Source organism: Tasmannia lanceolata, unplaced genomic scaffold (genome assembly GCF_043159265.1).
Source record: "Tasmannia lanceolata isolate RefF3 unplaced genomic scaffold, GAP_Taslan_0.1 ptg000113l, whole genome shotgun sequence".
Lineage (NCBI taxonomy): Eukaryota > Viridiplantae > Streptophyta > Magnoliopsida > Canellales > Winteraceae > Tasmannia > Tasmannia lanceolata.
In genome coordinates, this window is record NW_027518790.1 from 109619 (window position 1) to 124442 (window position 14824).

General features: G+C 38.2%; 1 protein-coding gene across 4 annotated transcripts in view; it reads left to right on the forward strand.

The window, feature by feature from the left end:
- Positions 1 to 13291: 13291 nt before the first annotated feature.
- Positions 13292 to 14824, forward strand: part of LOC143865839 (guanylate kinase 2, chloroplastic/mitochondrial-like) — a 37031-nt gene continuing 35498 nt past the window's right edge. For all 4 annotated transcript variants that reach the window (XM_077375942.1, XM_077375941.1, XM_077375943.1 and 1 more), the window contains exon 1: positions 13292 to 13645. In XM_077375942.1, coding sequence (XP_077232057.1) covers positions 13385 to 13645 — 261 coding nt within the window. In that variant the 5' untranslated portion in view covers positions 13292 to 13384. The remainder of the gene's footprint in view (positions 13646 to 14824) is intronic.

The window sequence follows — 14824 nt, forward strand, 5'->3', positions numbered from 1 at the left end:
CATGAACGGTAAAATGCTGTCAAGGAAAATCCTTAGACTTGGTTTCTATTGGCCCACAATGGAAGCAGACTGCTTCACATTTGTGAAGAAATGTTATAAATGCCAAGTCTATGCGAACCTTATCCATGTGCCTCCATCAGAGTTGCATTCTATGACCTCGCCATGGCCATTCTCGGTATGGGGGATCGATATCATTGGCAAAGTCCATCCCAAATCGTCAAGTGGACACGAGTACATCTTGGTGCCCATTGACTATTTCACGAAATGGATAGAAGCTGCTTCATATTCTTCCATAACTTCCAACACAGTTGCGAAGTTCATTCGGGCGAATATCATTTGCAGATATGGAGTACCTCATGAGTTGATTTCTGATAATGGATCTCACTTTAAGAAGGAGGTAGTGCACCTGTGCGAAGAGTTCAAAATCAAGCATCACAAATCATCTCCTTATAGACCGCAGACCAATGGGGCTGTAGAGGCAGCGAACAAGAATATCAAGGTCATAATCAGCAAGATGACTGAGACTTATAAGGACTGGTCGAACAAACTTCCTTTCGCTTTGTGGGCTTACAGGACATCGATCAGGTCCTCTACAGGTGTAACTCCATACTCTCTAGTGTATGAAATGGAAGCAGTCATCCCTGTTGAAGTGAGAATCCCGTCCCTAAGAGTTATGATGGAAGCGAATCTGCCAGAGTCTGAGTGGGCCAAAGCCAGACATCAGGAATTGCAGATGATTGATGAAAAGAGGTTGAGAGCCTTGTATCACATCCAAGGGTATCAGAGAAGAATCGAAAGAGCCTTCAACAAGAGAGTCAAGGTCCGAGAGTTGAAACCAGGAGATCTTGTTTTGAAATCCTACAGGGCACCAATATTTGATCCCAGAGGAAAGTTCAAACCAAACTGGTCTGGTCCTTACATTGTTGATGAAGTCCTGCCTGGAAAAGCCGTTAGACTCCTCAATGAAAATGGAGAAAAATTAACAGAACCTACAAATCTGGACCAACTAAAGAAGTACTATGCTTAGATACACCAGGAGGCCGTCTTTGGTCGATCAGAGCTTAAAAGCCAACAACCTCAAAATCAAAAACCCTTTGCAAACAATTTGAGCATAAAAAAAGAAAATCTTCATTCTTTGATAAACTCAAACCAGGGGCATCTTTTATGACTTGCGTCATAAAAGATATTGAACCTGAACTACGTCATGACCTGATCCCTCTTTACAGGGTACGTAGGTAGCCTGATCAATTCAGGTTCGGTCAAATCCTTAAAAAGATGAAAGAAAGAACAAAACAAACAATCTTTGAAACCCCAAAAGGGCGAACTACGCAGACCTGATTCCCATTTCTTTGGGGATACGTAGGCAATCTGGAAGGCCAAATTCGGTCAAATACATGAAAACTTACCAATGTGTAACCTGTTTGAACCCAAGCCTACCTAAAAGTCCTTCTGGTGTACTTAAGCCCAGGTTTGTAGAGAAACAGAAAGAAAAGAAAAAATGATGGAGTCTTAGACCCGTTAGACTGAAAACCCGCAAGGGCGGTCTAGGAAAAAGTTAGGGTCATTTCGCCCGCTAAGCTGAAAACCCGAAAGGGCGGCTTAGGCAAAAATTAGGGTGCTAAGCCTTCTGGATGGAAAATCTGCAAGGGCAGACAGTCCAGGCAAAAATTAAGGCATGCGGTCCGCCGAATCAAAAACCTGAAAAAGGCGATTTGGTCATGACAGTGACTTCATAAAGGACAAAACCTCTGAAAGCCAGCAAGACTTTCATTTCTTCGGCGGCACTACAAATTATAAGGGTTTCTAAACACTGAGTAAGTCTACTAAATGAAGAGGGGAGTGCTATCCAAACTGTGCAAGTCCCCTAGCTTGGGCTAACGCCTTCATCGCCCTCGCAATGAAGTATAATATTCTTAAAGTAATGAATCATCTCTTTTGTGACCAAAACTTTATAACCAAAGAATTATCCAAGAACCTAAAACAAAGAACATAGAATTTAGGTAAGGAACAACAGATAGAGGTACAAATGATCAATGCATCATTATATTGATACTATTTTTTTTTTCAGGAGATGAAAAGGAAACATCTTCTATTATTATTTACAAATGAGACGTGGAAATTTGAGTCAAGGAAATGATCCAAATACTCTAAATTGTCACATATTGGTCTAGTAAAATTCAAACTTTAAACTCTGAATGTAATTTTCAGAACATAAGCCACCATAATGGGCTGCGTGGACCTTAACTAAAATCATGGAAATCGTTAACTAGCAGTTATCTTCGATCCACTCAGCAAATCTTTATCAATTCAACTTCCAGGACAAAAAGATAAACAATCAAAAAAATAAAATTTTACAATTGAACACTATTCCAATAGAACTCATGCTTAATTTCTCATATAACATAGCAAAACAAAGAGTGAAACATCATATTGTCAATCACTTGGGTGTAATCCGAAGGTGTAATTCTAAGATCATAGATATGACTTTATGCAGATAAGACGTAAGTGACTCTACTGGACCTATGAGAGTTTCAGAGTTTCTCTTCAAAGGACGCTCTTGGTAATGAAGTGTTGTGTAGTATTATAGGCCTAAAATCCCAACACTCCTAGTAAATGTGAAAACACTCACTTTGCTAAGAGCAAGTTACAAATAGAAAATTCAAGATGACTCATTTCCGACATTACAAGTTGGGTGTTTTTCAAGGAATTGGTACAACACAAATCTGTAAGTTGAATTTGAGGTGAAAGACTAAATTTTCATTGAGGTTTTAATACACACATGCCATATACAACTCAACAAAACAGAAGACAGTGCTTTATGTGAAGTAAATGACAGTAAAAAAAAAATGCACTACCAATAATATAAGAAAATATATGAAATGTAAGTACTCATAAGGTTCAACCCAAAAGGTCTACAAATAGATTCATGATCTTTGGTTAGCTCACACAGTTTCTAAACATTATATTGTGATTACCAGAAGCTCTTAACTGTCGTATCCAAAAACCCCTTTCATATACATAAACTCAAGACTGAAAACAGTATGTGCAGGGTAGCCATTGTCAAAGGGTATGAGGGCTTGTGCATGTCAAAGCGAAAAGAGCTACACAAATCAAAACAAAGTGAGGGCTGCACATTATCAAGGATGTGAAGACTGCCATGGTCAAACTGAAAAGAGGGCTGCCATTACAAAAGATGTGAGTGTGAAGGCTGCCATTATCAAATGGGTGAAGGCTCCCATTATAAAAAATGAAGAAGTGGCTGCCAAAAACAAGATTTATAAAAGGCCTATTATTATCAAGAACGGCTGAACTAATATCATTTCCCAATAACAGAAATGTGTTAAAATATAGGCATATGCCCAGCCATGGCTGTGCTGGCATCATCTCACAAAATGCATATGCCCAGCCATGGCTGTGCTAGCATCATCTCACAAAAGGCATAAAAAAATGGGTATGATTCATAAATGAGTTAAATGATTAAACAAGATAAACACAAATTGATTAATGGACATTGGGCCAAAATTCATGTACTGCAAAGTAGAAACATAGGTGGAGATATGGAAGCCATAATGACCTAAGATTTGGGAGACACAAGGAATAAATATAGAAACATGACTCAAACACAAATCTACTCGACTACAAAATCATTTGAATCTTTAAATTTGTCATTTAACAACAAGCATGAGGTGGAGCTAAAATATAATTTTAACTAAAATGTCACTTTCATCTCTGTTTTTTTTTATGCATCCTTCTCAATTCATGGCAAAAAATGTCAATTCAATAGAAGAAAATTAAGATAAGTGACATTCAGATAACATAAAAAAAAAATAGAGAACAATCACGAATCATATACACACATTAAATGTACAATTAAAGAAAAATATAAGTAATAAATTTACCTCCTTGCTGCAAATAAGTGTGAAATTATAAGTTTATCCTCTAAGAATCCATCTTGATGTGAGGACCTCCTCCTTCGTTGATTACTCTTTCCGATCTATTTATCCTAACCACAAACGAACTAATCGACACTGTAATTTGCTTAGATCTATAGTTTCTCTTGAAGAAATCAGTTAAATTTCAAATGTAAAAAAACAGAGGATAGGGTTTCTAACAGGTAGATCTTGAATTGAAAAGGAAATTGCTTGACCTAGGGTTTGAGGTTGAGGATGGAGAGGCAACAATGAGATATAAGGAAGAAAATGAAAGGAGCATACAAGCCGGAGCTTCGGTGAATTGATCGGAGGTGATGATCGAAGGAGAAAATCAAAGGTTAGGGTTTCTTGAAGCAAAATAGAATTTCGGTGGAAGAACACCCCAAATCTAAAGTATAACAGCAAGCTCTAGGGTTAGAGGTAAGTAAAAGAGCAAGATAGCAAGTTGAAATCGACCGACTGGAGCTCCGGCGAGGTCGCCGGGGAAGATGATTGGAAGAAAGGGAAAAGGAACCCTAGCTTTCTTTCTGTATCTCTTTTTTCTCTGAAATCAGATCGGAGGTTATTAGAATCCGGTCGGAATCCGCCGGAGAAGATGATCGGAAGAGTGAAAAACAGGGTTCTAATTTGCAGATCTACTTTCTCTCTCCCTTTCTCTCTCTTTCTCTCTCTCTCAAACGAATTTGGGGAAAACTCTCATTTTCTCCCTTTTTTTGAAAATAAACCTTAGTTTGGTATTTATAGGCTGAAAGGGGGACTGATATCGGCACTCCAAAAAATGATGGGCGCGCGGTTGCGAGAAACGTTGATGGGCGCATGACCGAATCGTGTCATTTTCGGATTCGGATCGACACCGTTCCAGGATAAATTCGCCTCCTCTCAGGATAAACTCACCCCCCTTTCTGGTTTACACTATGGTCCTCTCTCGGCTCGTTCGCTAGGCAAACGTGCTCGGATTTCGACGAAATTTTGCAGGGACCTAGCTGGGACCCTAACCCAGCTTAGGGTGAATTTTGGGACCCTAATTCAATCATTTGATGGGGTTTTACACAAAATTGGAAGGTTTAGGGCACGGTCAAAATGGGGTGTCTACACCCGCAAAAAAAAAAAAGAGTACACTAAAATGCTAAATGCATAAAATATAGTTACAAAAGTGAGTATCATAGAGCAAAGAGAGCACTAAAACAAGAGTATCACAAAACAAGTTTCCCGCACAAAAAAGAAGCGAGCCACTAAAATGCTTTAAATTAAAGATCTCCTACAGTTCAAAGTACATTCAAGATATTAGAATATTCTACAAGAAATAACATGCCCAAGAAAACAAACTCCAACCGAACAGCCTAATTTAGAAAAAATAAAGCAAACCTTACACATATGGCCCTTCATAAGCAGCTGCAATTTTGAAAATTAAAGTGAAAATGAGACAAAAATAAATAAAAAAAGAAAAACAATTGAACGTTAAATTTCTTCGCAGTTGGTGCGTTAATCACTAAAAAGACAATTTTTTTTTTTAAAGTACCAGAACAACTGATTTAATGTGCCATATCCCAAATGAATAAGAGATAAATGTAGCTGCTATAAATTTGAAGGGAGCCATATAGAAAAAAAATATTCCCTCCAATCATTTAGCAACACTTCTCTTTAGGCCCCATGCAAAAGGTAATCTGTTACTGAATAACAAGAACCCCGTGTTTGAACTAGAGCCATTAAAAAAAACACTGGTACTTGTTACTAAAATTTCCACTCATATTGTTAGTTTTTTCCAAAATGTAGTGTTAACAAAATGCATGAAAATTTAGGTCATGTTTGGCGGCCAGGAATTTGTTTTCATGATAAATCAGTAGTCTCCAAGTGGAGATGACGGTGAAGTTAGCTAAAAATCTGGCAACGAAATCCAGAAACAGTGGCTTCTGCAATGGGATTGGCTAAAAATTGGGAAAGGTAAATCGGATTTTGAGTAGAGTTTTTCTTGGCAATTGGGTAGTTTGTCACTCAAAAAAACACATTTTGTTTGTTGTTACTAAAATTTCCATGCATATTGTTAGTTTTTACCAAAATTTAGGGGCTGTTTGGATACGCGGATTTTAGAATGCAGGTTTTTAGTTTGAAAACAGTGTAAAAGAGGGTTCGTGATCTGGCTGCTGTATGCTGTCCTGGCAGCGTTTCTTGGATTTTAATTAAGAAAAAACCAGGTTTTAAATATAAAAAAACTTGGTTTTTTCTTACTAAAAATCCAAGAAACGCTGCCATGACAGCATACAACCGCCAGCTCACGAACCCTCTTTTACACTATTTTCAAACTAAAAATATGGATTAAAAAATACCCGTATCCAAACGGCCCCACAGTGTTAACAAAATGCATGAAAATTTAGGCCATGTCTGGCTGCCAGGAATTTATTTTCATGATAAATCGGTAGTCTCCAAGTGGAGATGAGGATGAAGTTAGCTAAAAACCTGGAAACAAAATCCAGAAATAGTGGCTTCTGTGATGAGGTACGGCTAAAATCGTGAAAAGGAAAATCAGATTTTGGTAGTTGGTGAGTTAGTCACTAAAAACACAAACATTTTGTTTATTGTTACTAAAATTTCCATGCATATTGTTAGTTTTTTACTAAATTTTAGTGTTAGCAAAATGCATGAAAATTTAGGCCATGTCTAGCCGCCAGGAATTTGTTTTCATGATAAATCAATAGTCTCCAAGTGGAGATGAGGGTGAACTTAGTTAAAAATATGGAAACGAAAATCCAAAAACAGTGGCCTTCGTGATGAGATGCTACTAAAAATCAGGAAACGTCATGAAAAGGTAAATCGGATTTTGAGTAGAGTTTTTCATTTCCAGATTTTTAGCCCCATCTCATCGCCCTAGACACCCCATTCCTGGATTTCCTTTCCTGATTTTTAGCAACTTCACCCTTATCTCAATTGGGAGATTGGCGATTTATCATCAAAACAAATTCCTGGTACCCAAATGTGCCCTTAGTAAGAGAGTGTAAAACTATTGAAATACAAATAAAAACCTACATGGAAAATTGACTGAAAGCATAAGTTTAGTAAAACCAACCAAAATTCATGAAACTTAAGTAAAAACTGAAAAAATGCATAGAAAATTTAAAAATAACAAATCAGATATGAATAAAAAATAAAAAATTAAAAGAAAATTAAGTAAAAGCAAACAAAATGCATGAAAATTTTAGTAAACCCAACCAAAATTCAAGAACCTTAAGTAAAAACTGACAAAATACATAGAAAATTTACAAATAGTTAACTAGATATAAAAACCAAGGTTTAAAATTTCGGTTTCGGTACCGGTTTCGGACCCTGAAATTTCAAAATTTCGACCGAAATTTTGAAATTTAGGTCGAAATCTGGTACAAAACCCAAATTCAATATTTTATTCAATATTAAATTTCGGTTTCAATTTCGGTGAAACATTAAATTAACAGATTTTTTGGGTCAAATTTTGGAAAAACCGAAATTTCGAAATTTCGGCCGAAATAAATGATCGTTTCGGTTTTGGGTGATTTCGGTGTCGGTCTTCGGATTTCGGTCGAAATTTAAAACAATGATAAAAACTAACAAAAAATACATGCAAAATTTAGTAAAAGCAAACAATATGCATGGAAATTTTAGTAACAACAAACAAAATGTGGAAAATTCAGTAAAATTTAAAAATGAAAAAAACTAATAAAATACATGCAAATTATAGTAAAGACTAACAATATACATGGACAATTTAGTAAAAACTAACAAAATGGATGGAAAATTCAGTAAAAACTAACAAAACGTATGGAAATTTTAGTAAAAATTAACAACTAACGAATAAAAAATAACAAAATACAAGGAAATTTAGAAAAAAACAAAAAAAACTTACATGCAAAATTTTGAAAAAACTAACATTCATAGGCGCCCTTGCAAAATAAGGGGCAAAGGGCGGCCCCATTCGTTAAATACCATTAATGGATTACCCTAGAGTATTTACCGTAAGTGGCAAATAAGGGGCAAAGTACGCCCTTGGAAAATACTCTGGATTGCCTTTGAGTATTTACCATCTTTAATAGTATTTGACCAATGGGGGCGCCCTTTGCCCCTATTTTGCAAGGGCGCCTGTGAATCTAGTATTTCTCGAATATGATCCCCCTTAGGAAACTTCTGTGAGGGATACAATGTTAGGATCCTGAAAATCTCTCCTCCCTTTCCCTTATCTCATCTTTTTAAATAATTATCTTTCTTTTCTAAATAACTTTTGTTGCGGTATGTATGCTAGATTTTCGGTATTTTAATATTAAATAATAGCCATTTGATGACCGGGAACGGGAGAAAGAACTTTCTTTTGAACCGAAATAGGAGAGTCTCGCCTTCTCTCGAATTTAGGCATTTTACCCATCTTTCTTTGTTATTTTTCTTCTTAAGGCTTGAGAATTCGTATCATACAAAAGTAGAGACTCATGCGCTAAAATGCTACCATCAGCCCAATCAGGAATCGGTATCGGTATCACATTCCAATCCAATTCCATCCCCCCCCCCCACCCCCCGCAAACGGATAATAATTCCAATTCTAGTCTTTGTGTAAGCGTTGGAATTTATCTAGGGAATCAATCATGATTCCCATTCTAGTGTTTGGTACTGTCTAGACAAACACCGGAATGGAATCAAATTTTCAACCATAATCGGAGAGAGAGAGAGAGAGAGAGAGAGAGAGAGAGAGAGAGAGAGAGAGAGAGAGAGAGAGGTTTCAGCTGTAAGCCTGTAATCCCTCACGCTCTTTATGTGTGATCATTTGAAGCAACTTCTAAATAGTGCTTTCAATTAAGTGTTTGATAAGAAGCTAATAAAAAAATAAATGGGGAAAGTCCACAACTACTCTAATGCCTTGATTTCACTTGTTACCCCCCCCCCCCCCACACACACACAGAGTCCCATATTTGGATTTCAACCGAATTAGTTAGAGAGACCGGGACATAGAAACCCATGTGTGGGTTTTGAACACCATAAACAGAATGAGAGAGACAGAGGGTTTTGATCACCCAGATACAGGGAGATAGGGAGGGAGGGAGGGAGGGAGGGAGAGACCCATATATGGGTTTTGCACACCCAGAAACAGAGTGAGGGTTGGGAGAGAGAGAGAGAGAGAGAGAGAGAGAGAGAGAGAGAGAGAGAGAGATGGTTACTTGGTTTGATTTGCAGGGAAACTAATGCTCAGTTCTCTCATCGGGAAAGGAAAGGAAAGGGAAGTGAAGGGAAGGAAACTGATGTGGTAGAAAGGAGGAAAGTGAAGGAAAAGAAACCTGACAGAAAACCTGTCAGATGAGCGTTTCGTTGTACAGAAACCTCACAGAAACTAACAGAAAGTACAAAAATATGTGTTTCGTTGCAGGGAAACTCAATAGAAACCTGTTAAATAGAAACTGTGGCAAATTGACATGCAGAATGATGCCAACATAGAATCTAGTCTAAAATAAGTGGGTCCAACCCTTTGAAGTTAATCAACATAAGAAAACCATGACAAACAGAAGTTGAACAATAACAATGCCAATCAAATTGTCACAAATATAGAGTTGCCAAGATATAACAGGCAACCAACATAGACTTGACATAAAATTGTCACAAATATAGAGTTGCCAGGATAGAGTTGAACAATAACAATGCCAATCAAATTGTCACAAATATAGAGTTGCCAAGATAGAATTGCTAAGATATAAATCAGGCAACTAACATAGACTTGACATAAAATCTACATATGTATGCCAATAAATCCTACTTAACGAGCCCACTGCCCAGTTGCATAATCATCCCCAAAAACAACCGGGGATTCCACGAACAAATCATTTCACCCTGTCAAAATACCCATCACTTAAGGATTTTCCTGCATGGAAGAATATTGAAGTACAGATGTAAGAATCGTCATTTCATACGAAAACATAACATAAAATAGTACATAAACACACATACTGTAACAAGTGTTGTGCCCAGTTCATTGGAAATAGAAACCCTCTTAGTTGTTGAATCTCAAAAAAACCAACATTGTTCTAAGAGTGTCTTCACTTTCTTGTAGTTCTTCTTCAAGGTTTTGAACCTTTTCTTAGTATGGGATATGTCCATGTTCAAATTATGAGCATTGTTGATATGGAGGATGGTATTAGTAAATGCCACATTGTTGAATCCATCCCTCACCCTATTCCCTTATGTTATTTGATTTGCCATGCTGGCTAACAAAGTCCTGTCGATATCTAGATTTCACATATTCTACAATAACATACAAAGTGAAAGATTCAAAAGCAATAATAGTATGTAACAAATAAAAAGAAGCCCCAAACACGACATGGAATGGGGCTTGCAACGTATAATAAAAAACAATACCACATAAGAAGCAGACCGTAATATCGCATAACAAAAAGACCAAGCCAAGTCCTTACATCTATAAGTCCAAGCCAACTAACAAAAATAGTATATAAACATGTTCACCAAAAAGAACAGACAAGCCAACCAAAAAAAAGATCATGTCCAAATGAAGTCCACATCCAGAACCATCCAACAATCACATGTTTATGTACGTCCACATCCACATCCACATCCACAACCACTCAGAATTCAAGGTTTTCCATCTTCCTCCACAAGTAGCGCTCCCTCCTTTCCACGGTGTACTTCATAAAAGCATGAACCTCCGTAGGGTTATGGTTGAGGTACTTATAAGCTCTCGCCAAGATTTCCTCCTTGAATCCCTGTAACCCAAAAACAGCGTCATAAAGCTCGGCATTGTCAAAAGGTTCCTTCGATAGATCCTTGATTGCATCTGCAACCTTATCCAAAGTTGAAGTAAACCCTTCCATCAAATTCATGTATTTTGCTGCACTACGCTTCGTCCCCCTCTGACCTTCATCGTTTCTTGCAAAATCTCTGACCGGAGATGACGTTCTAGGCCCAGCTCCCCTATTGCTCTCACCCACCATAGGAGACTCTGGAATTGTTTCAGTCTTAGGAGTATCGTCAACCCCCAAATCATCTATATGCGGTGCTGAACTCTGCATCTCCTGACTAGGGGCAACGTCATCCCTACTCCACCCACCCGTGGCTTAGTCTTCGCCAAAAATGTGGCGAAAATCATCTATCAACACATGTTTCTCTGCAAAATATTTCTTATGTTCATGGTGAACCTACAACAAATTCGGAAAAATAGTTATAAATATTACGACCCAGAGTAATTAACAAATGAAACAAAGATATTACTTTGTACTCACAGCGACCCAAGCATTGTAGACATCTTCTGTCACTTCGATCTTCTTGTTGACGTCATTCCAACCACATCCACTTGTGTTTATTATAGTGTTGACGGCCACGCATTTCTTTTTTAGGGTCTTCACTCGATTTTTGATATGCTCTTTCGTCATATCTTTCCCATATCAACTATTCATTGCTCTGCTTGCCGCCGTGTATGTGACATCTTTAAAGCCATTGGGTATCTTATGCCCTTCCGATACTTGTTCCAATAACGCATCCACCAACACCTTATCCATCTCAGTATTCCAGTAATGGTTCCTACCCACGTGACTTTGCGGCCATCCTATATGAATTGAAACTCATGAGATACAATTATTTAAAAATATGAGACTATACAATAGCGAGAAACTCATGAGACCATACAATAACGAGAAACTCATGAGACCATACATAATATGAGACCATACAATACGAGTTTATTGTCTTTTAAAAACAAGCTACAAACAAGCCATAAGGCGATACATATGAGGTCAAGCCATAAACAACCAACAAAACCAAACACCTTAAATATAAATCAATGTTGAAAGTCATTCCACATAGTCGTGGTCAATTCATTTCTAATCATAGTCCCCTCCCGTGCATCATCGGCCCTACTAAGTGGAACATATGGGACATGCTCTTCTTCCTCAGGCGGGACCACTACTCGTAACTCTAGATCGACGTCATCAAGAAGATCATCATCTGCCATCTCCCTCCGAATGAAATTGTGGACACAACAGCAAGCTAGAACAAAATCAATCTGTTTTTCGTATGGGTACATCGGTTTCTCGTTTAAAATTCTAAAGCGCTTCTTGAGGACGCTGAATGCACGTTCCACTACATTCCGGAAAGATGAATGTCTGTGATTAAAGAGTTCCTCTGGCGTTCGTGGTCTTCGACCCTTTATTTCATTTAAATGATACGCTATGCCTCGGTGCGGTGTTATAAAACTACGAAGTAAAGGATAGCCACCATCGCCAAGATAAAACTTCCCTACAACGAAGAAAGTATTGTCTCAGTATCGCCATTGTCAATTCATAACCGACATAAAGTAGAAGGAAAGGTAAATGATACACGGAAGGCAAGGAAGCCCATTAGGTCGTGATGTTGCATTTCCGAATATCCTTGAGTCGGATGCCGATCCTTCCCACCCAGCCAAAATGTAATTGAATTTTAAATCGAAGTCACAGACTGCCAATACATTTTGAGAAGGATAACATTTTCGATTATTAAACCGAGGTTTATATTCGGCTCTCACTTTAGCAGGAATATGAGTTCCGTCTATTGCACCAATGCAATCCTAGCATAGACACGTTAAAATATATCAGTCAGTATCTTGAACATAGTTGTTTCCCATGACATATCTTGAACTATTGTTACCTTGAAATAAGGCCAGAATCTTAGATTAGTGTGAATGACTTCTGGTATCTCACTCATATTTCAAGCTAAGAATAGTTTTCAAGACCTTTTTGAAATAACGAGAAACAGTGGAAAAAAGTGAGAGAGAGAGAGAGAGAGTACATGTTGGTGGAGACGATGAATGCTGGAGCCGTGGAGACGATGAAGGTTGAGAGGGGGGGGACGACGATGAAGGTTCAGAAGAAGACGTCGCTTTTTTTCCCCTCAAAACCCTAGCGAGTGAAGACGTTGTATCGGGCAAACTCGAGGGGAAAGATGACTTTCCGATATTAGGGCTCGGAAATGAGGCTCGAGTAAAGTCGAGGAAAGTGTTTTTCCACGTATTTTTTCCTATTTTACACGTAAGATTAAAAACTTTCCAGGGAAAGTTAAAGAACACCCAAAAGCAAGGTTTCCGCGGAAAAAAACTCATATTTCCACGGAAAACTAGGGGAAAAGAAAGTAAAAGAACAGAGCACAAGAAAAGAGGAGAGGAAAAAGATAGCTTTCTTTTGAACGCTTGAGAGGGATGAGGTCTTATAACCTAATATTGGACTTGGAAGTAAAAATTGATAAAAAGCTAACACCGTTTTTTCTCTGATTCAGAGAAAAAACAATACCACCATTTCAGATACCGATTCCTGATTCCGATTCCGATTCCGATTCCGGCGAACCAAACGCATATGAAAGGTAAGTTTGTGTCCTGAGGATTCTTGAGTAATTTCACATCCTCTCTTCTTGAGTTCTTTCTGAGGTGAGGTGAGAGCTGCTCCAAGAGCGGGTGCTTTAATGGCAAAAATATGGGAAGGGTTCTTCTGATTCGTCAGACCTCCTCATCCTCCATGTTTTTCCGAAGGATCTTCACTTCTTTTTCTACCACACATCTTCCCTTTCCCTTCCCCAGACTAATCTCCCACAATCTCGCAATTCCCGTGAGATTTTCGGGTCCAAATTGGCGGAAAAGTTTTGGATCCTCTTTTATGGCTTCGGCTTTCCCATTAAAACAAGGCGATTCCAATAAATCTCACCACATTCTCTTGCTCCCTCACAATGCAGATAAGGTCAGCTCAACTTCCCCCTGTAATTCCCATTTAATATTCTTTTTCTTGTTTATAAGGGTTTTACACTTTCTTGAGCTTTTTTTTTTGGGAGTGATCTATTGTCTTGATTCTTCGTGGTTTACTCAATTCTTAGTTTGTTAAGCGGCTATAAATTGTTTAGTAAACGGGAATAAATTTGAGACCTAATTTTATTTTTTAAAGTTGAAAATGGAAGAAAGTAAAATAGCTTAGGTTGTAAAGAGTTTTTTTTGTTTAAAACAAAGACCGAAGAAAGATGTGACAATTTTAGATGGCGAACCTTAGAGACTTCTTTTCATCTTCATCATATCCATCTGGTTATTCCCAAATCCGTTCATCAAATCTCCGAGAAAGGGGGAAAAACCGGCATTTGCAGAGCTTTGAACGAATGCTTGAAGCTCATCCGTGTCCAAATGCGTGCTAAGATGCACCACCGTCACGGGGTGATCCGTGTTGTTAAGAAATGTGAGGCGAAGTGGATGGATCTCTTGACCAATCTCAGTGGAGGTGTGATGGGATTGGAGGAGGCAAAGAGATCTTAGAGTCAGTTGTAGATCACAGATCACAGTAACTAGCGTCTAACTTACTGTTAGGTTATTTGCTGTTCTGTTTCATGTTCTAATTTTTGTTTCATTCTGTTTATCATCTCTCTCATTCTTGCCTACCAGCACAGTCACATATTCATTTATCCAAAACTCCAAGTTCACGCACAAGTTTGTACACAAGTTCGTACACTAGTTCTAACTTCGTACAAACTTTTGTATGAACTTGTGTACCAACGTCGTGCGGACTTGTGCACGAACTTGTGTGCGAACTTGTTTGCGAACTTCGTACGAACTTTTGTATGAACTTGTGTACAAACTTAGAGGCAGAGGAAGTTACTCCCAAAACTCCTGCTCGTGTCCCAACAAATGGAGAAGGTTCCTTCACTGACAGAACTCCTGAGAAGGAAAGAGAAGAACATACAGAGAAGGAAAGCCTGCCACGAATTTGGAGCTCGCTGTTCGCTGTCCCCACAAGCCAAGTACCCAAAGTCCAGCTGAATTCTTGCCCCCCTCTGAAGATGAAGAAGGAAATAAAATTGTATCCTTTGAAGAGGAAGAGTCAGAGAAGCCGAAAACAAATGGGCTAACAACCTTTTTGTGTACTTTTTGGGAAGAA